This window comes from Carex rostrata, chromosome 8 (genome assembly GCF_964058835.1).
Source record: "Carex rostrata chromosome 8, lpCarRost1.2, whole genome shotgun sequence".
NCBI classification, from domain to species: Eukaryota; Viridiplantae; Streptophyta; class Magnoliopsida; order Poales; family Cyperaceae; genus Carex; species Carex rostrata.
The window spans coordinates 13,995,727-14,021,168 of record NC_135925.1 but is presented as its reverse complement, the minus strand read 5'-3'; the positions used below and the strand labels follow the sequence as shown (position 1 = coordinate 14,021,168).

Sequence of the window (25,442 nt, the reverse complement as noted above, 5' to 3'; positions counted from 1 at the left end):
GATGCAAATTGAACGATTCCGATCAAACATCATACCAAACTTGATCCAATACCCATCGGACCATCCCGATTCCAACTTAATTTTGTACTTCTGTTGGCAAATTTAGAGAGTTGAGTAAATGTTACTTTTACATTTATAGATTTAAAATTTAAATAAAAAATCTCTTATAGATATTAAATAATTCAGCTAATTTAATTTTCTAACCTTTACTTAAAAAACCCGATGGTTTAGCATTGTGTGTATTATAATCATCATCAAACAAAATTTGGTTACTTGCACAACTTTGCTTTTTAATTAAGTCAAACATTTAGCACAATAAGATCAATAAAAGTTGAGAATAAGAAAACTAAAAAATTAACTTTTCTTAACATTTGCAAATTGCAATCAAGCGTTCTGGGCCTTGTGGCCTGTTATGTAGAGTCCGCATCGTCTGCATTAAGCCATTAACTCAAACGAAAATATTTACTCCTATACCCCATCTAAAGTTCATATTTTAGATCTCCGTGCTTTCTGCGCAAGACACGCTGATAAACCTCTGTTCCACTTCAAAGACACCTCTCTCTCTCTCTCTCTCTCTCTCTCTCTCTCTCCATATGGCTTCTTCGGCCACTGCGAAGCGGCTCGCAAGGTCAGCGTACGCTTACATAGAAGCGGCGCGCCGAAGCGGAGCGGCTCAGCATCACACATTCCGAGCTCTGTCCTCCGCCACTGTTCATCCTCTCCTTGAAAGCACCACCTCCTTTTCCTCCGCTGAGAAAATTCATTTCGGAGTACGAGTTTCTTTGAGAGGAAACACACTTTATTTAATGAAAGCTCTTTTAGAATATAAAGATGGCTTGGCGCGAAGAATTTTTACCAAGGCTGGAGTTGACAACACATCGGTTTTACAAGCCACAGATGACTTCATCTCCAGGCAACCTAAGGTATTCATTGTACTGTGGTTTCATGTTTTGTTGCTTGCATTTACTGTTAGTTGCTGTAGAGGACGCATGGTAAAAAATTTCCCAAGTTACTTGTCCTGAATAGAAAGATAAAAATAAGTGTTTGAAAAGAAGGAACCAAACAACCCTTGAGATGAAAGGATGTGAAAATTTTACTGATTCTTAAAATAATAAATCAAATGACCCCTCAAAAGGCTTACCATAGTAATCCAAATAAAAAGAACAAAAAAAATGAATTTAGAAAAAGAAGCCAAAGGTTTTGCCTTTTACCTTATTCTTTTGTTTGTTTGGCCACAAAAATGAAAAAAGTGTGAATGGGAACTTAACAAATAATGAGAAACTAATTAGGAACAAGAGAAAACTTTCCCTGAAAAAAAGAGGACGAAAGAACAGCCGAATCAATTAGGAAACATGCCAAAGAGGATACATCAGTCAGTTCTCATTAGGGTACTGTTATGATTTCATTTTATTCATATTTTACTTTAAATTTGCAGGTGTCTGGGGACACGAGTGGACCTGTAGTGGGCCAGAGTCTAGTGTCAATTTTTGACAGTGCAAAGAAGTACAAAAAGGAGTTCAATGATGATTTTGTGTCAGTTGAACACTTTCTGCTAGCTTTTACTTCTGACAAAAGATTTGGCCAACAATTGTTGAAGGACCTACAATTAGAAGAGAACAAATTGAAGGAAGCTGTCAAAGCCGTAAGAGGAAATCAACGAGTCACTGATCAGAGTATGGCCTCAAATTTTAACATTATTTTTGTTTGTAAGTTGTCACAGGACTGTACATACATTTAGCTGTTCAGTGGTTGATCTTTATATTCATAAACTGTGTTATCCGATGATGATATATAACATCATTCTAAGATGTTACGGAAAGTCCCTATACCTAATCCACAGAAAATCTGTGAGGCTGTGATTTGATTGCCGCCGCTCACTTTTAACCTCTGCGTCGCATGTGCAAACAACACTAATCTAATCAAAAATATCAACCTGCAAGTTATAATAAGGCCTTTCCTTTTTGTTTGTATTTTTCGATTAGTTACATATTTTTATCACTCTACAGACCTGGTTTGAATAAAAGAAAGAAAAACGTGAGCTCATTGCAGTCTAGTATACTGGCATCTTCTTAGGAGGGCTTGTGATGCTATCCATTTACATTTCACTAAATTGTACTGTTGATAGATCCTGAGGGAAAGTATCAGGCACTGGAGAAGTATGGTATTGACCTGACAGAGCAAGCAAGGCGAGGCAAATTAGACCCTGTCATAGGCCGGGATGATGAGATAAGGCGTTGCATTCAAATACTTGGTAGAAGAACCAAAAATAATCCTGTTATTATTGGCGAGCCTGGTGTTGGAAAAACAGCAATTGTGGAAGGGTATTGCTATTTTTTTTTACAACTATTACCATCATGCACCTTTTCTAATTAATGCATTAATGCACAAGCATCTAAATCCAGCAGCAACCTTTATAACCCACCCCCCAACCAACCCTACACATCCCAGTTCTGTCCTGCAAACACCAAAACAAAATTAATAAGAATAAAAAGGAAGGAAAACATTAGAGTTAAAAGTGCGTTCCTGGGTTGGTTTTACTTGATGTTTCTTTTGTATCAGTAGAGGTATTTGTTTTGTTAATATGCTTGTGATATGAAATTTCAGGCTAGCTCAAAGAATTGTCCGAGGTGATGTTCCTGAACCTTTGCAAAACAGGAAGGTATGTTTCATCATTTCTTTCTTGTTTGGTTGTACTTTATCATTTTACATCCTCTCTATTTCTCCTTTTAGTGTGTCTGTAATCATCTCTTTTCACAAGCATAACAAATTCATTGTTGATAAAATGATTTAAATTAATAATGTGCGCAGCTAATATCACTGGATATGGGTGCTCTACTTGCGGGAGCCAAGTTTCGTGGTGATTTTGAGGAAAGGCTGAAAGCAGTCCTAAAAGAAGTTACTTCTTCCAATGGGCAGTTCGTTTTGTTCATTGATGAAATACATACAGTTGTCGGTGCAGGTTCGTTCATTGTGTGAGTTACCATGTATGTTGTCAGTACAGTACCAGGATCCCATCCAGTACTGAACTGGAAAAATGTTTTTCCATTTTTCACCATATCCTTTTTTTTCCGTTCTTGGTCATGATCCATCCAATGAGTTGAGGATAAGTTGGATATAGGGATTTGATTGCACATTTCGAGCTGAAATGAGCAATTGAGGGCTTGTTGAGGGAAAGTGGTGCCATGCTGTTCGGGCAAATACTGCACTCAAAGGCTGTTAGATGTTTCTTCAGAATTCGAGACTTTCACTTAATATGTTATTCTCAGTTTTTGTAAACTGTTTTCACCCAGCCAAATTAACTAACCCAATGTGTAATTAGGTGCGGCTGGAGGTGCAATGGATGCGAGCAACTTGCTGAAGCCCATGCTGGGCCGAGGTGAACTGAGGTGCATAGGTGCAACCACTCTTAATGAGTACCGCAAGTACATCGAGAAGGATGCAGCATTGGAGCGGCGGTTCCAGCAGGTGTACTGCAGCCAACCAGCCGTTGAAGATACCATTTTGATTTTGCGAGGCTTGCGTGAAAGGTACGAATTGCACCATGGGGTTAAGATATTAGACGGTGCTCTTGTTGCTGCTGCAGTGCTGTCAGCTCGGTACATAACTGACCGGTTCTTGCCCGACAAAGGTATGTTGTTAGGTTAATGGAAAAGGTGATTTTTTTTTTCTTTTTGTTCCTTCTATTTGCTATCTTCTTATTTTATACTTTCTGTTTGTCGGTAATTTGATCAGCTTGTGTACCGGTATTGTCTTTGTGAGCTATTGTTTTACTACTTTTTAATGCCTGTTTATGTTTTGGTTTATGTTGTTATGATTATTGTTTACCACTTCTTATTTTTCTGAGGTTGGATTGGGTAACCGAGGACAAGTGAGGATTAGTTGATATTGAATTTCATGATTTAGGTGTAATTGAGGCTCAATTCTCCACTACCACTGGATGATACTTTTGCACAAATCAACAGATACTGGAGGTGGATTGGGTCTTATTGAATGTCATAAGGAGCCTGTACCTGTGCCATGCAACCAAAGTGATAATTTAAGAAACATTTTGACATTGCAAAGTTCATCTATTGTCTTGTAGCTATTGATCTTGTGGATGAATCTGCTGCCAAGCTGAAGATGGAGATAACTTCGAAACCGATCGAGCTTGATGAGGTTGACAGATCAATTCTCAAGGTAGAAATGGAGAAGCTCTCATTGAAAAATGAGACCGACAAGGCCTCAAAAGAACGGCTTGGAAAAATAGAATCTGAGCTGGCATCTCTGAAAGAAAAACAAAAGGACCTGGCAGAGTTTTGGGAGCTTCAGAAGTCGCTCATGACCCGAATCCGATCCATCAAGGAAGAGGTTAGTACCTTCTCCTTTTGCAGTACAGAGTATATCTGGGAGACTGGGACGTATGCAACTCTTTTTTATTTTTAAATTTCCTTATAAAATTCAATTTTCTTTTTAGTTTCCAAGTCTCTTTTTTCTAATAGTTTGCTTTAATTTTATTGTCTTCTTTGTTGATGCTAATATTTCTTATTAGAACTCTAATGTAGTATTTTGTTTGTTGTCAATCCTCAAAGGTAAGGTAATTATTTGCTACTAAATTGATGTCATGATGCATATGAGACAAGGTTCTTGGGCAATACTTATTTTATGTGATGCTAGTCACTGCATTTCTTGTTGATTGCTTATTAAGATAAAAGCACTGTATGCATCTAAAACTACCTCTTCTAATACATATTTTAGTTGCTTCATATGGGCATGGGTTTAAGGCTGTTACTTTACATTTTTACATTGGTTGAGTGACTATGATCTGCTTTTTACAATTTCTGTGTGGGCAGAGCGCACCCCTTTTTTTTTCAGTGAGTGTTGGTGACAGGTGCCAGAATTTAGAATTTAGAATTTAGAATATATAGGGAACTGACTTGGACTTCTAAATTATATGGATGAAGAAATGAACAATATGTAGGGGATCATTTATGTATTTCTCTTATCAAGAGCAATTCAATTAAACAATAAATACTTGGTTGAATACCACCATTTCTTTTTGTGGATGTAGCATATTAACCCATATTTTAAAAGTCATATATTCTAGTCTAAGGAATTTAGATAATAATTATTCTAATGCCTAGGAAACATTTTAATTTTGATAGATTGACCGAGTCAATCTAGAAATTGAAGCAGCAGAGCGAGAGTATGATCTAAACCGAGCTGCCGAGCTCAAATATGGCACTCTACTATCCCTCCAAAGGCAACTTGAAGAAGCTGAGAAAAAGCTCGATGAGTTTCAGAAATCGGGAAAATCAATGCTCCGAGAAGAAGTAACCGACCTTGACATAGCTGAGATCGTCAGCAAGTGGACCGGCATCCCCGTTTCAAATCTCCAACAATCAGAACGTGAAAAGCTGCTTTTGCTGGAGGATGTGCTCCACAAGCGAGTGATTGGTCAAGATTTGGCCGTCATATCAGTTGCCAACGCAATCAGAAGATCTAGAGCTGGCCTCTCTGATCCCAACCGTCCGATTGCAAGTTTCATGTTTATGGGGCCCACTGGTGTTGGCAAAACTGAGCTTGCTAAGGCCCTTGCATCATTCCTTTTTGATACCGAAAATGCCCTCATAAGGATGGACATGAGCGAGTACATGGAGAAGCATGCCGTTTCTCGCTTAGTGGGGGCCCCACCGGGCTATGTCGGGTACGAAGAAGGGGGACAGTTAACAGAGGCTGTCAGAAGGCGTCCTTACTCCGTTGTCTTATTTGATGAGCTAGAGAAGGCACACCATGATGTGTTTAATATTCTATTGCAATTGTTAGATGATGGTAGGATAACTGACTCGTTAGGCCGTACAGTCAGTTTTACCAACTGTGTTATCATCATGACTTCTAATATCGGGTCGGGTTTAATTCTGGATACACTGAGGAATACCGAAGATACAAAGGAGGCGGTTTATGAAATTATGAAGAAGCAGGTGGTTGATATTGCAAGGCAGACTTTTAGGCCGGAGTTTATGAATAGGATCGATGAGTATATTGTTTTCCAGCCATTGGATGTGAAAGAGATCACCAAGATTGTGGAGTTACAGGTAAATTTTGTTTTAAATTTTCTTATATGCCCTGCAAAAATAAAAATAAGTAGTATGTACCTACAAAGCAAGAAATATCACATTTTCCCTACAAATTGTGGAACATGTCAAAATTAATCTCTTTTCTTGGTTATTCTCTCTTAGATTTGGTGTGGTACAGTTGAGGTTGGTTAATACAAATTCGGACCAGGAGCATGAAATTTCATTTCTCTGCTTTATTTAACTGTTTTATACCATTTAGGACCATTTTTAATTATTTATCCAAAATGATGCATGGGTTGACTTAACATAAGCTAGTAAAGTTTGGCTAAATTTTGGTCCCTTCAGGAGATAAAGCTGTGAGGTGACCGAATTGGGATTTTGATTGTTAATTAATTGACTAGAGACTCAGTTTTAATTATATTTTCTATATCATGGTTGGGATTACTGTTTACTGTGAACAGCTGGTTGTCGAGTTTCAAGTATTCTAAACATTTTAGTTAAAATCTCAGCAATTCTTCAATTTTAAGGATCACAGCTGCAGGGATGCATTTTTTCAAGAAATGAAGAAAATACAGTTATAATTGTTACTGCTCCTTGGTCCAATCTTGATACTTGTCTTAAAAAAAACTCTTAACAAAGCAACCACATTTGTTTAATTTATTTTGCAGCTGAATCGGGTGAGAGATAGGTTGAGGCAGAAGAAAATCCATCTCCACTACACTAGTGAAGCAGTCAAGTTATTGGGATCTCTCGGGTTTGATCCCAACTTTGGTGCTCGACCCGTTAAGAGGGTGATTCAACAAATGGTTGAGAATGAAGTGGCAGTTGGTGTGTTACGAGGTGATTTCAAGGAAGATGACTCAATCCTACTGGATGTGTTGTCACATCAGAAAAAAATTGAAATCAGAAAAATAGACAGCAATGCAGATGCTGACAGGCAGATGGTGGCAAATGATTAGTTCTATGATGCTGGTGTATTGTATGTGGGATGTCATGTTTTTTGTTTTCACTCTTTTTTTAAAATAAGAAAGGTGATGGTATTGTTGTAGATGTATAACTTTCTGAGGGCTGACGTGTGTAGCTTCTTTCTTTCTTGTTCCTTGTAAGTTGTAACAATAGGTCATGTTCTTTTTCTTTTCAATTGGGGGAGAAATCCAGTAAGAACTTGGCATTCTTGCTTCCAGTGTAGTTGGGTTTCTTTCCAAAAGATGTACATTATTTGTCTTTCTTTGAAAAAAGCACCCCTGAGTTTTTGTATATTAAATAATGTCTATACTGTGATACATGAGGAATTATACAAAGTATACACTGCAACATATGTGGATTCCAATGGCATTGAATCTCATCAGACATTCAGCATTATTTGAAAAAATAAAATTGTCAGACTGAATTTGGCTTAATTTGTAAATTACCTGATCACTGCAGATTATTACCTGTCAAAATTAATCAAAATTTCATATAAATCTGGTTTGATCAAAATTGAGCTCTACTTTTTGCTGTTTTGATTTGTTTTGGCTAAATTTGTGTCTTATTGCAGAATAAGGGTAATCAGAATTGAAATTGAGAAAATTTGAGACAACCTACGCAATTCAGTGTAGGTTTGTGAGGTTGCAAGTTGCAACTATAGTTGTGCATCAATTTTCGGGTTGAATTTAATTGAAAGGTTAGTATGAGACTTTTACCTGATTTCCCAATTGTGGGTTGTACTGGCCGCTTTGTTAATTTAAGACCTGCTACCTTGTTTATCCCTTGATTCAAGAATCGGTACCTGTTTGTACTTGTTTATCCATTGATTTGAAAATTTTGATGCACAGACATAGGTTTGATGTTATTTTTTTTCTAAGATACGTGATCTATGAACAAGATTTGTAACTGCAGAGACACAAAATAGTGGCATAGACTAGTTCAAGAATGCAAGTGATGGAAGATAACAAAAGGAACACAAATAGCATGACAAGATGGTATAGAAATGCCGATTTAGGAATGTAGGGATGCTACGAATAACTCCAGAAATTAATGTCTCTGAATGTATCTTCTTATGAATTTTGTAATCGGGAAAGTTTTGGAGCGCTATGTTGTAAATTAGGTGTAAAATATTTTTTGTGTTGGTACAGAAGATATGTAGTTCGTACAAGAGGAAAAGAATTTAGTGATGAATGTAGTAATTTTTTTATTATTTTATATGATACATAGATGCAGCAATACATGGATGCAGCAGGGAAGAAAATAATGTTCTTGAAAATGTAATTATATTGTTGGAGGATTGTATATATTTCATGTGTTGTGCCAAATTTTTTGGGTTGGAGTTGACGTTTTTCATGTGCATTGTGTGCTTGAAAATAATATCGTTGAATTACAAAGTTTCAAATCTGGAAATTGTTGAAAGATGTTAACACTGTATCATCTTTCACGATACATGCCATGTCTATTGTCAAATTCCATGCAAAAACAAATATGAACCTTCTTATTTATATGCCAATTCAAGGTTTGTAAAGGCTTGCAACATAAAACACAACCACAAGAAATGACATTACATTCATCACAGATTTAGAACCGAAAATGAACACAACAATAAAAGTACGAGGAAAAGGCGACACCTTTACATTCATTACAAGAACTGGCATTACATGACATTCTCCAACCTGTTAAGAAGAAAAGGTAAAACGGAAACTACTGTAATAGTAAAAAGACATTTTAGATCAAGCATTGCATTCATCTCAGATTTAGAGAAATCATTAACAACAACAGTTAAACCGATTGAAAAATCAGATTAAAAATCAGCAATAGTAACAGTTCATCAAAACTTTCAAGTTTCATCTACCGACAAACCACCACTTCATCTATTTCCAAATCATTCGTTCCAACTTCGTAAAATCATCCATTTATCTGCAAATAAATAGGTTATTTATTGTTAGTAATCGATTGAGTATAGGTGACAATTTAACATTAACGTTAACTTAAGACTTAATTGCAATGACATATTGACATGGGGCTTCCTTTGCATGAGGTGTACATACTAGATAGTGGTATGAGAGTTATTCAGACCTAGTACCATACTTATGAAACACACTCAATAGGAACCCTTCTAGTTAACAGAAGCAATGAAGGTTAATGCATCATATGCCAAAAATTGCTCCACCGATCCAGTAATAAACCATATACCAAAAATTGTTTATTGTTAATTAATTGGATGTGGGGACTGGACGCGAGCCTTCCAGCCTAAAAATTTGTTCATCATCTTACCAATCTGCACGGTTATTAAAGCAGATCCAAGGAACGAAATCGTGAGGAAAAAAAAAAAAACGGGACTTTACCTCACACATGCACATATATATACAACAAAGCAACACTTGTGTGAAATTGAGGTTATAATGTTGTTGTGATTTTCTCAATCAATTGATAAATATTTAGATGGATTTACAGTTTTTTAATATATAAGGGACACAGGTTCACAGACATATTTACCACAGTTCTGACTGGATTTTTTGGATATGGTTGCATTGCATCCATGAGTTCAATAAATTCGAATTTTTAATTCAATTCAAGTATAATTTTGATAACCAAAGAAATGATTTCCCCTGTAATATATTTGATCCAATTTTAATAATGGAAACCAAAATAAATGAACACGAAGAAATTATTTTCCACAGTGCACTTCTGTATAATTTTTAGTTGCTTTCCAAAAGGATTAAAAAACACGCTTCTTAACTAGTAACTAGTAATGCATTTCGATAACATAATTGCCTTGGATTTACATTTTTATTTTTTTATTTTGAAGTACTGAATATAACATCGGAATCTTTCTCTTTGAACTTTCTATAATTAGCCGAAAATAAGTTTGTAAAATAAGAAATGAAATCTGTACTACGTATAATGGTAAATAATTAAATTGTATAAAGGTTATTAAAATAAGATAACATTAAGAATTTGGCCCTTGAACTTTTACTTGCCCCAACTGATTCTTTTACATTCTACAAAAAAAAAAAAAAGTTTACAAACTTATTAAAAATATATCAGAACTCTGTATATCAAATCTGTTACAGTTTACAAACTAATTGTTCTTCATCTATAAACAGTTTTCAATTTTGACAAGTTTGTATCACTAATCCTTTTCCTAGCCAAATAGCTAATTCTTTTTAGCAAATGATCATAAAAACGCAGCAGGTTTGTGATTAATTCTGCTGATCAGAAAATGGAAAGAGATAAAAGCAACAAAATAATTTAAACAATGGATTGTAATCACTCCAATTACAATCACATTAACAGCTGCAGTCCATAAATCCATCTCAAAGCCTCAGCATGGTAATAATTACCGCACCATATACGGTTGAAAAGGTGAGTTGGAAATTCTCCTAGTCACTCCTTTCAAATAACCCATCAAACCCTTGACAGATAGCAAACTTTTTGAATGCAAAAACTTTTGCTGCTTCTTACATGTGGAGAATGCACAAAAAAAGAGAGAGTAAATACACAATACACACTGTTTCGTACTTTATTCAGTTTTTGAAGAGGTAGTGGCAATGGCCTTCCATCGGTTTATCTCACTCTCCCTCTCCAGTAACTTCCTTTCCAAAGAGTGCAATTGGGACTCCAGTTCTTCTATCCTCTCTTGCTGTCTATGATTTAAGAGCTCATGCAATTTTCTTTCTAGTTCATGTGGTGAAACTCCATAATTTTGGTTGCAGTCATCTTGCCATGTCTCGTCAAATTGTTCAAATTTTGAACTTGAATTTTCACAAAAGTCGGTCCATTCAACAGGTATCTTCCATGTATAAAAAAAGATACTTTGTCAGCAGATAAAATTAGCAAAATGAACAGAGATTATTTTACAATGCTCACCATGTCTTTTGTGCAATTAGAAACTACAACTGATACCAAATATTCATATATACCAGAATAGGCAGAAATCACAAATATGGGTTTTCCCAAATAGGACAACATATTAGTGTAAACCAGTTTAATTACGAGTCTCTAAAATGATAATGAGATAGAAATACGTTGAAAGTTAGCTTTTGCAAATTTCAATAATTTAAAAAAAAAAAAAAATCAGCCAAAAACTGAGAAAAAGTTACCTGAATTCCCTGTTCTTCTTGCGTGAGTGATGAGCTATCTTCACTAAAATTAAACCTCATTCGTTCAAGCTCAATTTCAAGCTCGGATTCCATTTGATTCATTTTAACACATTGAGTGTCTCCCTTCCCACACTTATTCTCTTCGTCACAGATTTTGTGCAAATAACAAGACAAATCTGATGCAGTAGAACAGCAGCTACAAACTCTGCTCTTGTTTTCAAGTTCTTTTTTAATTTCTTCAAGCAATGTTTTCATCTGTTTGTGCAACTCAGCCATTTTACTGTATTCTGAAGTGGATTTCGATAGGAGAACATATAAGCCAATTCCCATTCCAAGAGTAAGTGATGTGTTGCCAGACTTTGTTGCTGTTCAATTTGTAAATAGTTAAATTGATGGATAAGCAGTTAATTCTGCATGAGATAGCGCCGTTATTTCCTTTGGACAGACACGACTTGATTGCTCGGTTGACTAAAATAATTAGGCTTGCCTCAAACTTAAATTATTTACTTTATTCAAGTAGTAATACTTGGTTAGAATTTACAAAATTCTATTTATTTTGATACCCTCTTTATTCAATTATTGGAAAATAATCAAACATAAATCTCATTCAATTCAATATTAACATACCAGTAAGAATTGTTAGGTGTCCTCTATGACAGAACTACCAGATGGTAGTTTGTCTTTTGATTTTTTAATTCTTTCTTCTGTTAACTAAAATTCACTAACCTCCTTGAAAGAAAAAAAAAAGAAAAAAGCCAGCATCCCACCAAATTATGAACCACATAAAACTTTGATAATATACCAAATCCCCAGATACCACTTGAATTCCATAAAGCTTTCCTTAATCCTTATTATTGCTTGGTCTGATTTGAATTATGTCTCTGAACTATACTGTTATCCTAATACACATCAATTGAGTGCATATATCTAAATTTCTCAATTTTAAATATAAGATGATAAAATTACCTGACGGATTGCAGAGCACCGGAGAGAAATCTTTTTTCATTATATCTTTATATTCTTCTTCTTGTTTCTTGGACTGTCCTCTCCGACCAAACCACAAGAATCTACTCACATTCAAACCCGAACCCGATTTGGCCGATATCTTCTGAAATTCAGTTTTGGAATTGATTTCCACTAGTAACTCCTCGTCGCTTTCTCTTAGGAAATCTGATAATCTCTTCGGTTCATCGTATATGTTCTCTCGTTCCCCTTCCATGGTTCTCTCTCCGAAAGCCATTGCTGCCCTGCCCTGGTTAGAGAGTGTGTGTTGCAAGGGGCGGAGGTTTTCCCTTTTCTTTGTTTTTTAAAATAAAGTGGAAGCTCCATCATTTGAGTTTGAGTTGAGCTGGCTGTTAAGGTAAAAGACGGTTTCAACTTGGTCTATCATTTAGTCCTCGGACTATTGATAGAATCTTACAACAGAGGATATGGATACACTTCACTAGTCTACGCATTAATGGGAGAATAGTTCCATGGACCTAGTAGCAGCGACCTGGTCAACGAGTCAAACTATGTTCAAATGATAGATTACACAAGGCCAAGTGGTTACTATTTAACTGGATGAACTAATCATTTTAATTTGTAGACACTTTAGTTAATTAAAAAATTAAAAATATATGTAGCAATGTTAAGAAAAGAAAAGAATAAATCAGTTAGACGTATTTTATTGAACAAAATGCAAAATGTGAAATACATTACATTTACATACTTCTTTTTTAGTGTTAATTCATTAATAAATATCCGCGGACACTATTTTTGGTATGAGAATTGCAAAATTCAAGTAATCCCAATGCATAACACACTTATTCATAATATATTAGTATGAAACATTTCAAGTAAGAAGGCTCGCATGACTTTCAAATATAAATAAATCTTTAATCCAACATTTATCTTGATTATTTAATTTTAAGAATAAAAAATAAGTATACTATTTTGGATACCAGTAAAGCATAAAACATGGAAGAATCATTTACAACGCCCAATCAATTGCAAAGAACAAAATATATATATATATATATATATATATATAGAGTTAGGCTGGGGTGCTATGGATAGCATAGTGGCCTCCCGTGCTACGGCTCAATATTCAAGTTTTAAAAATCCAAACGGTCGATCCGAACCGTTCATCTTATTCTCCATATTAATATCTGCTTGGAGACCAAATTTTATAATTTTCTGAATTTTTTTACTATTTATTAAGCCACTTTGAAAATCGCTAATCCAACGGTTTTACTGTTTTGTGCAGCCACCGTTGGATCAACAATTTTGTAAAATACTTAATAAATAGTAAAAAAATTCAGAAAAATGTAAAATTTGGTCTCCAAGCAAATATTAATATGGAGAATAAGATGAACGGTTCGGATCGACCGTTTGGATTTTGAAAACTCGAATATTGAGCCGTAGCATAGAGGCCTCTATGCTATCCATAGCACCCCAGCCTAACTCTATATATATATATATATATATATATATATATATATATATAGGACTTTCAAGTTTCACAACTTGAGAATTAAGCAATGTAGTCTAGTGGATTTAAAACAAAAGGTAAGGTAAATAGAAGAAGTATATCCTTCACAGAATAAGAAATAATTTTATTTTACAATATCTAAAAAAATAAAACTATTGCTAGCCTACTTTTTGTCGCTACGTGATAATTTGTGAAACCCAAGCAATGCTTATTTGTTAAAAAAAAAAATTCATATTATTTAAGCAGTACTGTATGTTTGTATATCAATAAAAACTATTTCCTTTCTATTCTGTAGATTAATTTGAAAATATATTTTTTAATTTAAAAAGAAAGGTCGAACTACAAAATTTCTTAGATATTGGACACATTTTGTTCGTGTAACAGGTAGTAAAGAAAATTAGTCGCACTGTCACCAGTCACGTCACAGAACATCATATATATTATGTTAAATGTAGTAAAGAAAATTAGTCACACTGTGATCAGTCACAGAACATCATATTATGTTACGTCATGTTGTGTAACGTGTGTCGGTCACGTGACGTGAGTTATGTGTCGTGTGATGTGACTATTTGCGTGACGTGACAATATTCGAACGAAAATTACACATCACGTTACGTCACGGTATAAAACATAGAGTATCCGGTTTTTTTTTAGTACACATAGAGTATCCGGATTTTTCTTTTAGTGTAGGTTATGTAATACTGATTTTTTATTTTCTCTAATTTAGTTCAATTAATATTTGTAATTTGAACTTTTAAAATAATATTAGATCTCCAACTGTCGTTTCTCAACAAAAAAAATTGTAGCATTATTTATTTATTTTAGAATTTTTCATATTTTATAATATTTTTTGAATTTTCAACAATTTAAATTAAAATATAAAAAAATTGATGTGACTAATTTACGTCACGTCACATGGGGTTAAGGCGTGGTCACACGTAATGTGATTGTCCGCCATAATTTTAGTCACGTCACGTATATTTTTCTCTAGTGGCAGGTAGAGAAGGAAATTTGTCACATCGTGATCACTCACATCACGTTACGTGAGGTGACTTGCGTGTTGTGTGACGTGGCTGTATTCGAGCAAAAATTACACATCATGTCACGCGAACCAGTCACGTCACGTCATGTTATGTGGTCATATTACCTGTACTTTTTACAAATTAACTCAAAAATCACTTTTCTAAATAGAAAATTTCTTTGTGTATCTCTTAAAAATTTTAAAATTATATATTTTTCTTCTAAAGTTCATAATACCATATTTATCATTTGATATTTTAGAAATTCTCGCATTTACCTATTTTATTGTTTTTCTTTCTATTAAAACTTACTTTACATTTATAAAGTTCTCAATTTACAGTCTGTTAGAAAATGAAAATTACGTAATATGTATATGAAAAAAGGTTCAATCATCTAATTTATTGGTTTATGAGAGAAATAATTTATTTTTTTACCTATATACACACACGCCGATTTTTTTATTTATATCTAAAAAATAAATCAAATTACAAAAAATAACCACTTCGGCGTTGAATTTCAAAAACTACCCAATCCAGTTACCCAGTAACCGGATTTTTTTTTTCCGGTTACCCAATTCCCAGATTAGTGAAATGGGTCCGGTTATTGGTTAACCGGAAATGAGCAAAATTTTTGGTATGGTATATGTCTGGTTAATGGTGCACTGGTTTTGTGTTTTTTTTTTAAAACAGAAATTTTTATTTTTGTATTAAAATATTAGAAATGTTGAATATATTTCTTTGAAAATAGATGGAATACAATATAATTTGATTTATTAAAAAGACTGCAACAAATAATCCGGATCAATATTTTTCAGGTTGAATTTTTCACGGTTGTAAGAAAAATTAATATACTTCTTTATGTGTTATTGGAAAAAAAAAATGCTTAGATTATGAGTTATTGATTCTGGTTCAAAAGTTACATCTAGATAATCCAGAAAATATTATGATCTTTCTAGTACATTTAATTTATTAAAAGTTGTATCTATTTTGAAAAAAAAAACAAAAACTTTAATTTATTTAATGATTATTATTCAAAAATAATTCTCAAAATAGACAACTGCCCCCTACCCTCGGATATATGTGAGTCCGCTACTGTATAGAGTAGAACATTGAAAGAACCGGGGATGAGATAAATTTGCTTCTTTATTTTTTCTTTAAATGTGTAAGAAAGTGATATTTTTAACAATAACAAATCGTTGGATGCAGAGACTTGTGAAAATTTTCATGACAAGGATAAAGACTTTTATTATTTTAAATCCAATAGAATAATAACGATGCCACCCTGTCTCTATCTAATAGCCATAGTTTTCTCTAATTTAATGCAAATATTTCTTCAATAATGTATGGGTGTGTGTATACAAGTGTAACATTGTATTAGTACTACTATCTTCTAAAAGTTTGCCATTTATAAATACTATAATTATAATATTTTTCTTATATGCGAGACTTTAAAAGCTTGCTTGAAAAATTATAAAATAGTAAAAAAATAAAAATAGATAAATAGTGTTATTCTTAGCTTCGTTCTGGCATATCTGGTTTGCCCCGATTTTTTTAAAAATACCCAAAAAAAATTTTATTTTATTAAAAATAACCATGTTTTGAGTGAAATTTTAAAAATACCCAGGCCGCAGATTTTTTCTGCGCTCCGGAATTTTTATTCCGGGCCGAGGAAAAAATTTGCGCCCCGAATTATTATTATTTTTTTTTAGAATTTTTTATTCCGAGCGCAGATTTTTTCTGCGGCTCGGGTTTTTTTTTTTTTTTTTTAGAGTTTGGAGAAAGAAAATATTCATGGTTTGATTTTTTTTATATAAACTCATTTTTTTAATAATATATGTGTATGTATATATAATATACGTATACATCGGAAAATGACTTGGTTGTACGGGACCTCAGGAACAATCGATTGTATATTATCCTACCTCATTATACATATATTAAAAAAAATGAGTTATACATATATTATACACATATATTAATATATACATATACATATATATACATATATATATACATATACATATATATACATATACATATATATACATATACATATATATACATATACATATATATACATATACATATATATACATATACATATATATACATATACATATATATACATATACATATATATACATATACATATATATACATATACATATATATACATATACATATATATACATATACATATATATACATATACATATATATACATATACATATACATACATATACATATACATACATATACATATATATACATATACATATATATACATATACATATATATACATATACACATATACATATACACATATACATATACATATACATACACATATACATATACATACACATACACATATACATATACATATACATATACATATACATACACATATACATATACATATACATATACATATACATATACATATACATATACATATACATATACATATACATATACATATACATATACATATACATATACATATACATATACATATACATATACATATACATATACATATACATATACATATACATATACATATACATATACATATACATATACATATACATATACATATACATATACATATACATATACATATACATATACATATACATATACATATACATATACATATACATATACATATACATATACATATACATATACATATACATATACATATACATATACATATACATATACATATACATATACAGATACATATACAGATACATATACAGATACATATACAGAGTTAGGCTGGGGTGCTATGGATAGCATAGAGGCCTCTATGCTACGGCTCAATATTCGAGTTTTCAAAATCCAAACGGTCGATCCGAACCGTTCATCTTATTCTCCATATTAATATCTGCTTGGAGACCAAATTTTATAATTTTCTGGATTTTTTTACTATTTATTAAGCCACTTTGAAAATCGCTAATCCAACGGTTTTACTGTTTTATGCAGCCACCGTTGGATCAACAATTTTGTAAAATACTTAATAAATAGTAAAAAAATTCATAAAAATGTAAAATTTGGTCTCCAAGCAGATATTAATATGGAGAATAAGATGAACGGTTCGGATCGACCGTTTGGATTTTGAAAACTCGAATATTGAGCCGTAGCATAGAGGCCTCTATGCTATCCATAGCACCCCAGCCTAACTCTACATATACATATACATATACATATACATATACATATACATATACATATACATATACATATACATATACATATATTATACATATATTATATTATATATACATACACATATATTATTAAAAAAATGAGTTTTTATAAAAAAAAATCAAACCATGGATATTTTTTTTCTCCAAACTCTAAAAAATAAAAAAAATCCGGGCCGCAGAAAAAATCTGCGCTGGGAATAAAAAATTCCAAAAAAAAAAAATCGGGGCGCAAATTTTTTCCGCGGCCCGGAATAAAAATTCCGGAGCGCAGAAAAAATCTGCAGCCTGGATATTTTTAAAATTCTACTCAAAAACTGATTATTTTTAATAAAATAATTTTTTTTTGGTATTTTTTAAAAAATCGGTGGTTTGCCGGAGTGCAACAAAAGCTTTAAAACACCCAAGGGTTTTTCCTCAAAAAAAAAAAAAAAAAACTTAAAAAAAAAAAAAGACAATGGTGGAGCAAATTGAGTGGTTGATTTGTTATGGATAATGGTGGGGACAGCCAAAACTCATTATTGCTCAAAATACTGACAAAATTATAATTTTCTTTTATCTTTATTTTTGTTAGAAAGGACAATACTTGATAGTGACCTTTCCCAAAAGTAGTATATAATATAGAGTGGTTTTAGTGCTTTGGCTTTGCCGCCACAAAAGAACATAAAAATAAATTAATATTTTTTATACTTTTGGTGGACGTTACAGCCTTACCGATCCCCGTGAGGCTTACTGGTACCAAAAATCAATTTTATTTCCTAATCGGTTTTTGTGATGAGCAATACTAATTAGCATTATGAAATTCAGAAAAAAAAATCATATATAAATAAATCAGAAAAGAGTATCTGGTAATTATGGAAATAAAATCATTAATAAATTATCACAATATTCATTACATTATGAAAAATAATCGTTGAAAAGACATAAAACGTGTTGTTCGTACAATAATCATTTTCGTCTATTTGACTAATTTGCAAAAACATACAATTATTGAATTTTATGATTTCTTCTTTTTTAAGATTATATAAGTCTAAGAAGAGTTGGAATTACAATGTAATATGCTTGGACTGAAGAAATCACAAAGACTTTTATCAAGAATGCGAATTGTAAAATCAGAAGTTTGGTAAAGTAAGTCTGAGGCTGTTTTTACAGAAGTAAAACGTTGGTAACGTTTTAATTCTGTCAAAAACACTGAAGTAAAAGCTTGATTAAACTCAGAAACAACTTAAAACGTTGTAACGTTTTTACAAAACGTTATAACGTTTTAGGATTGTCAAAACAGCTAAAGCACAGATGTACAGAACAACTTAAACGTTGTAACGTTTTTGTAAAACGTTATAACGTTTTAGGATTGTCTGTATGAATGCTAAATTCAAATTTAAAACGTTGTAACGTTTTAATTAAATCTGAGCTTCAAACAATTCATGTTTTTATCAAATTTTACAGAACCAAACGTTACATAACGTTTTACAAACGTTATAACGTTTTTGCTGAGCTGTTAGAAAATTAAAACCCTAAATCGCACTTTGTGTTAGTTTGTAATAATCTAGAAGTCAATAATACGATAAATTATCATAAAGCTTTGTTCATGAATTGAATGTTTATTTATATACATTTTGTTGCCTTGAGTATTATTGAAATTATGGATCATTTCGAGTTCATGACTGAAATTGTGAAACTCCATAATATAGATAATATATACTCTTAAAAGTCACTGACCAAGGTAATTAGCAGGAACACTAATTACCGCGATAAGGTTAGCATGTGGATTAAAAGATGGTTAAGTTTTACAAACCACCTGACACGAGATGTCATTTTAATCACATGGATACATGTTCTAGGAACATGGTATTTGACAAACCCCGAATGAAACATTAAATAGAATTGTGTTCGTGTCATTTATGTTTTCATTCAGTGTCAAGTTCTACAGTATGAGGTATTTATCGTTCCCACTAAGAAATATGTATGTGTGAGTGTTATCTAACGCTGTCCGTAAAAAGCAATCATAACGGTAGCATTTCCATATGTATAGCTTAGCTGAGGAAGTGATAGTCTGCCAAGAATACTATTTGTCCCTCGTATCTCTATACGAGCTATAGCATCACTAGGCCCCTTGGTAGAGTTAGATTATCTGCATGCGGTATAATTACAAGAGTAATTATATTTGATAATCTACTCAAGATCAAGAAAAGATACAGTTAGCAAGGATCACACACATCTACCTTGAAACTGATCTGATAGCTATGAGACAGAAGAACAGACACAAGTAAATTGTTTACTGGATCGTGATATTGTACAGTACATCATCATCTGTGTAATTGGATGGTCATAGTGTATACTGCCAGATGCCTCCTATGATTATAGAAGTTAAAACAGTTTTAATTCTATTTACCAACATAACACAGATCCTATTGGGTCACACCATATAGGAGTTAATCGGAGAATCTTATTGTGATTGATTATAAATTGGTTATGATCAATATTAATATGGTTATAATTAATTATACGTGTTATAATTAAATTATATTTGTCATGTTAAAAATGACAAAGCAAAAACTAATGGTTATAATTAGTTATACTTGGTATAATTAATTATAATTAATTGTACGTCATTTAGAATGACAAACAGAAACACAGGTTTGTTTATAAACGTGTTTGACATGTTGTATAAAAATTACCAAACGAAAACCGTAAATGAATATAATTGTACATGACAATTATACATATTTGATATTGGATAGTTACTATTTAGTATTCCTTTGGGTTAATGGGTTTAGAATCCATTAAACTAATCTAACCAATATGAAGTTGCAAAATCAAATTTGAATGCCACATCCAAAATGGCAAAAATGTAATTTTGTCAAGTACGGGGGTATTTTGGTCTTTTGGCGAACCTCCTCATTTGCCTATAAATAGAGGGCATAGGTGAAAGAGAAAAATCACTAATTCACGTGTTAATCTGATTACTTCGTTAATTGGATTTCTCTCTTTCTCTATTTACGGTTTTTCGATTGGTGAATAGTGTTTTACTGAATTTTCGCAGTATTTCAGATTTGGTTTAATTAGCAAATCTGATTGAAATGAATTTTTTGATGAATAGTGTTTTTGCAGAATACCACGGTTTATAGTATTTCTGGCAAAAGAAATAAACCGCTCTCTAGTTAGTCCTGGTGGATAACCAATAGAGGTATCACACGTGTGATACTCCAAGTCGATTCCTTCCCTGGTGAGGCTCTACTCGCTCGGTCTGCATTCCAACTATGATTTGGAAATAAGGTATAAACATGTTATATTAATCTATTTAATTGATAAGTAGATTTAATGTTTTAGAAAATCAATTATGTAGTAGATCTGTAAATAGGATTAAACGAATTTTCTTGATTTATTTAATCCTTAGCTTAAGGTAGATGTAAAAGTTTTGTTTTACTCTTTCCGCACCTTAAGCATATAAATGGGTTTGAACAGTCAAAACCCCAACATGATTAATCAATGGGTTTGAACAGTCAAAACCCCAACATAATTAATCAATGGGTTTGAACAGTCAAAACCCAACACTTTGAACTAAAACGTTGTAACGTTTTATGTCAAACAGCTTGTTTTTGAGCTGACACTATAAATAGATCAGAGGGGTTTCTTCCCCACTTATCTGAGCCGACCCTAATCATTTCAAAAGCGATTTTCTGAGAGCTTAGCCTACTCCATTGTTGTGAGAGCTTAAAACTTTAAAATTCCTCAAGCAACCTCAAATCTACTTCACTAATCTTGATATAGATTAGGTTAGAGTGATCTATTGAGTGTTTCTCTTGATTATCTAGACAATCGAGACCTTGTTCTCATCTCTTTGAGTTGGTCATTTGACTTTCCGCTTGGTGTGTAAGGGCTCAACGGTTCACAAGTTGTAATCCTTTCGTATTGGGTAATAGAAAGGCGCACCACACAAGGTTGCGAAGCCTCGGAGACGTAGGCCTTTGTTTTTCCGAACTCCGTTAACATCCCGCGTGTCAAATTTCTCTAAACTCATATTTTTACTTTCAATTGCAATTTAATTTCAGTTTTTGAGAAATTAGAGGTGCCCCTTAGTTCAACAAAATGAAGGTTAATATTGTTTATACATTTAATTTATTTAAGATGTTGTTAATATAAAAATTTATTGTGTCAGTATGATTACCCATAAAAGAGTGGTGCCTAAGCAACTTATTTACCTTCCAAAATTATCAACTTGAATAGCCAAAACATTTTTTATTAACACAACATTTTTTTAGTACCATTATTTTTTATTAACACAATATATTTTTTAGTACCATTCTATTTTGGAAGTCTAATTTATAATTTTCAGTGTTGAGAGAAATGTTTCTTGCTATACATGTTTAGTCCTTATTTAGAACTCTCTTTATTAAACAAAATAAGTTAAAATTACACTTAAGGAAATAATTTATTGTATTTTCAATAAAATTGCTAATATTATTTGCTTAAATGGACATCACAGCTTAGGAATGATATTTTGTTGTTTTAATTCATGGGATCAAATAAATTATACAATTGTTTACCAATTAGTAAATAATTTAATAATTTATTATACGAGTCAAGCTACTTGCTCTTATTTGTGCATATTTAGTTCATGGTCTATGGTTCTAAATATTAGATATGTGTTCTAAAAGTTATCTTATGTTGATCATTTTTACATATTATGTTTGTGAATTGAATGCTACATGTATTTTGTTCTATGAAATTTATGTTTATCTATATAAGTGTTCAAGAAGATGCTCTTAGTCTTGAACCATAGAACTCTATATGATGACAAACATAAATCTCTAAAATGTTCACAAACTTGGTTATTAGCATGGAACACTAATATACCATGATAAGTTTGTCATGTTGATTAAAGTACATTGTAGTTCTATAAATATTGATAAATACTTATCGTTTAATAACATGAGCATATAAAATGTTTCATATATTGAACAGACCTAACGAATGAAAATATTATATGGGTTATGTTAGTGTCATTAATATTTCATTGTGTCTCGAAATTCTAAGAGATGAGATGTATTTATTTTTCACATGAGAAGTATATAATGTAATTAGTATTAAAAGTTGTTTATTATAAGTAGTGATAAAAATATTAGTTCCTTGTATATAACTTGTGCGGGAGAAAGTTATATGTCAATAGTATCATTGTTCCTCATTTATAATGAGTGATGATATTTTATGGGCCCCTTGGTAAAGTAGAATTATAATGTATGCAATATAATTGAAGTGCGGTTATATATTTATAATTTACTTAAGAGACCAAGAAACAAATATAATACAAAGACGACACAGTCCGACTTTGTATATTATTCATAATATCATGTGACAAGGAATGAACACAAATAATGCTATTTGTAACGTTACTTTAAAGGATCATGTATTGTAAAAGGGATTCTTTACATCTATGTTATTTGGGTAACTATAATGTATAGCTAGAATACCGCTTATAGTTTATGGTAATAAATTGTTTTATGCTATTGCCAACATAACACAGATCCTCCATATAGGTCACACCAACTGAATGAGAAACAAGAAGGATATTTTATTTATATGATGTATATTGTTTCATATGACATGAAATAATATACATGTGATAAATAATTATCATGTCTGCTTAGAACGAAGATAAATTTATGAGAAGTGTGCATATATATTATTTGGTATAATATGGTGCATATTATATAGTATAATATACATGACACATAAATATAATAATGTGCAAAACATCGTTATAACATTAGTTTATTAAAAACCCAAAATTAATATGAGTTGAGACTGGTACTGTAGCAGTTACTGCATTGCGCACTGTAGCAGCGGTTAGGGTTGGCTATTTTAATAAGAAGAAATATACTAGGAAGGTTACACAATGGAAACCCTAGTATATTTGTATATAAGGAGAGGTAGAGAAGGTATTCATTCAGGAAACAAGAAAGCAAGTAATTATGTGTCATGAAATGGATCGCTTAGAGAAATAAGAAAATAATTAATTGCAATAACTGAAGATAGTTGTAAAGAGAAATAAGGAAATGATCGCTAGGGATTTATTCAAATTTAATGTGATAAATCATGTAGCAGTCTGTATTGCGAATATATTTTAAACTAAATTTAGACTTCTACACATAAAATAGATGTATTTAATCAAAAAAAGACAAATTATGTAATTTGAGAGTTGATATTTGATTCTAAAATTCATCTTTAAATCTCAGTCGTTGGCGGATCATGACAACTACGTGCATAATATAAGAATAGAGATAAAAAATAAATAAAAAATAAAAAATTTAAAATCATAGGGGTAGCTAAGATTTCAATCCATCTCTGCTTATAACTTATTCAGAAACAATTTGGGTTCAACTGGCCAACAACTCGAGTTTGCTAACTCAGTTGATTTGCACGTTGAATCTGAATTACCTCCAACTCGGTTGGACTCGGACCATAGTATTTTTCAGTCTCATTATTTACGGTTAGACTCATGAGTTATTATGTACTATTTTGAATATGTTTGGTTGCAATATTAGAATAGGTAGAATAGCAAAATTGGTGTTTGTCTTACTATAATAGTTTTTTTCAAATTTTTTATGAGAATAGCTTGTTTTAATAAGACAAACAAGTTTGATTTCCTATTCTAGCTATTCTAACTCAACCAAACACCGAATAGCTTGTTTTCAATAATAACCTATTCTCATTGCAATCAAACATACCCTTTCTATTTTGATAATTTTTAATTATGTGTTGTTTTTAACGGTACACTATATGTTATTTCTTTTTTTAGATTTTGTTTTGGTAATTTTTAATTTTATAAATTATGAATTATCTGACGAGTTAAATATGATTTGAGTTGAATCTTCTGACTTGATTATAGATTAACAACTCGGATTTAACTCAGCTCATAAATTTACTAGTTAAATCCGAGTTATCCTCAACTCAGTTAATGATCAGCTCTAAATATAACAGCAAACTTTAGCACAATATGACAAATAAAGAAAACGATAAAGAGTAGAATTAAAGAAGATTAAATATAGTTAGTAGAAATAATAAGAAAAGGTGGTCGTGCCGGAGTGGTTATCGGGCATGACTAGAAATCATGTGGGCTTTGCCCGCGCAGGTTCGAATCCTGCCGACCACGCATATTTTTGTGTTGTTGTCTATTTTAGATGAACATCATTATGGGCTTGAAATTGAATGAACTGGACCCAACTGTTGATCCACATCCTTTTAGATGAACAAACATCATTATGGGCTTGAAATTGAATGAACTGGACCCAACTGTTGATCCACATCCTTTTAGATGAACAAACATCATTATGGGCTTGAAATTGAATGAACTGGACCCAACTGTTGATCCACATCCTTTTAGATGAACAAACATCATTATGGGCTTGAAATTGAATGAACTGGACCCAACTGTTGATCCACATCCTTTTAGATGAACAAACATCATTATGGGCTTGAAATTGAATGAACTGGACCCAACTGTTGATCCACATCCTTTTAGATGAACAAACATCATTATGGGCTTGAAATTGAATGAACTGGACCCAACTGTTGATCCGCATCCGCATCCACTGCACAAAACAAAAC

The 25,442-nt window shown here is 32.2% G+C and overlaps 2 protein-coding genes and 1 non-coding gene across 3 annotated transcripts; 2 read left to right on the top strand and 1 right to left on the bottom strand.

Annotated features, from left to right (window-relative positions):
- Positions 1 to 803: 803 nt before the first annotated feature.
- Positions 804 to 7,365, top strand: LOC144557942 (chaperone protein ClpB3, mitochondrial; the record flags this gene model as incomplete). The annotated part of the gene is made up of 9 exons (XM_078306614.1): positions 804 to 923; positions 1,436 to 1,673; positions 2,126 to 2,321; positions 2,605 to 2,659; positions 2,809 to 2,959; positions 3,320 to 3,628; positions 4,082 to 4,347; positions 5,142 to 6,071; positions 6,722 to 7,365. Coding segments are annotated over 9 exons (2,556 nt in total), but the record flags the coding sequence as incomplete, so codon positions are not given.
- A 2,902-nt stretch (positions 7,366 to 10,267) lies between these two features.
- LOC144558698 (uncharacterized) lies at positions 10,268 to 12,434 on the bottom strand. The gene is made up of 3 exons (XM_078307544.1): positions 12,092 to 12,434; positions 11,126 to 11,490; positions 10,268 to 10,815 (listed from the first exon to the last, which is right to left on the bottom strand). Exons 1-3 carry the CDS (start codon positions 12,363 to 12,365, stop codon positions 10,546 to 10,548), a joined length of 909 nt encoding a protein of 302 aa, XP_078163670.1. The 5' UTR covers positions 12,366 to 12,434; the 3' UTR covers positions 10,268 to 10,545.
- A 12,471-nt stretch (positions 12,435 to 24,905) lies between these two features.
- TRNAS-AGA (transfer RNA serine (anticodon AGA)) lies at positions 24,906 to 24,987 on the top strand. Its single transcript has one exon. It is a non-coding gene; the product is annotated as a tRNA-Ser (tRNA).
- Positions 24,988 to 25,442: the final 455 nt, after the last annotated feature.

Excerpts from the sequence above, each read along its gene's own strand:
- LOC144558698 (XM_078307544.1), bottom strand. The coding sequence starts at position 12,365 with ATGGCTTTCGGAGAGAGAACCATGGAAGGGGAACGAGAGAACATATAC. Across the intron at positions 11,491-12,091 it reads GGTGCTCTGCAATCCGTCAG|CAACAAAGTCTGGCAACACA; the intron begins GTAATTTTATCA and ends CAAATTGAACAG. Across the intron at positions 10,816-11,125 it reads AAGAAGAACAGGGAATTCAG|ATACCTGTTGAATGGACCGA; the intron begins GTAACTTTTTCT and ends TATACATGGAAG.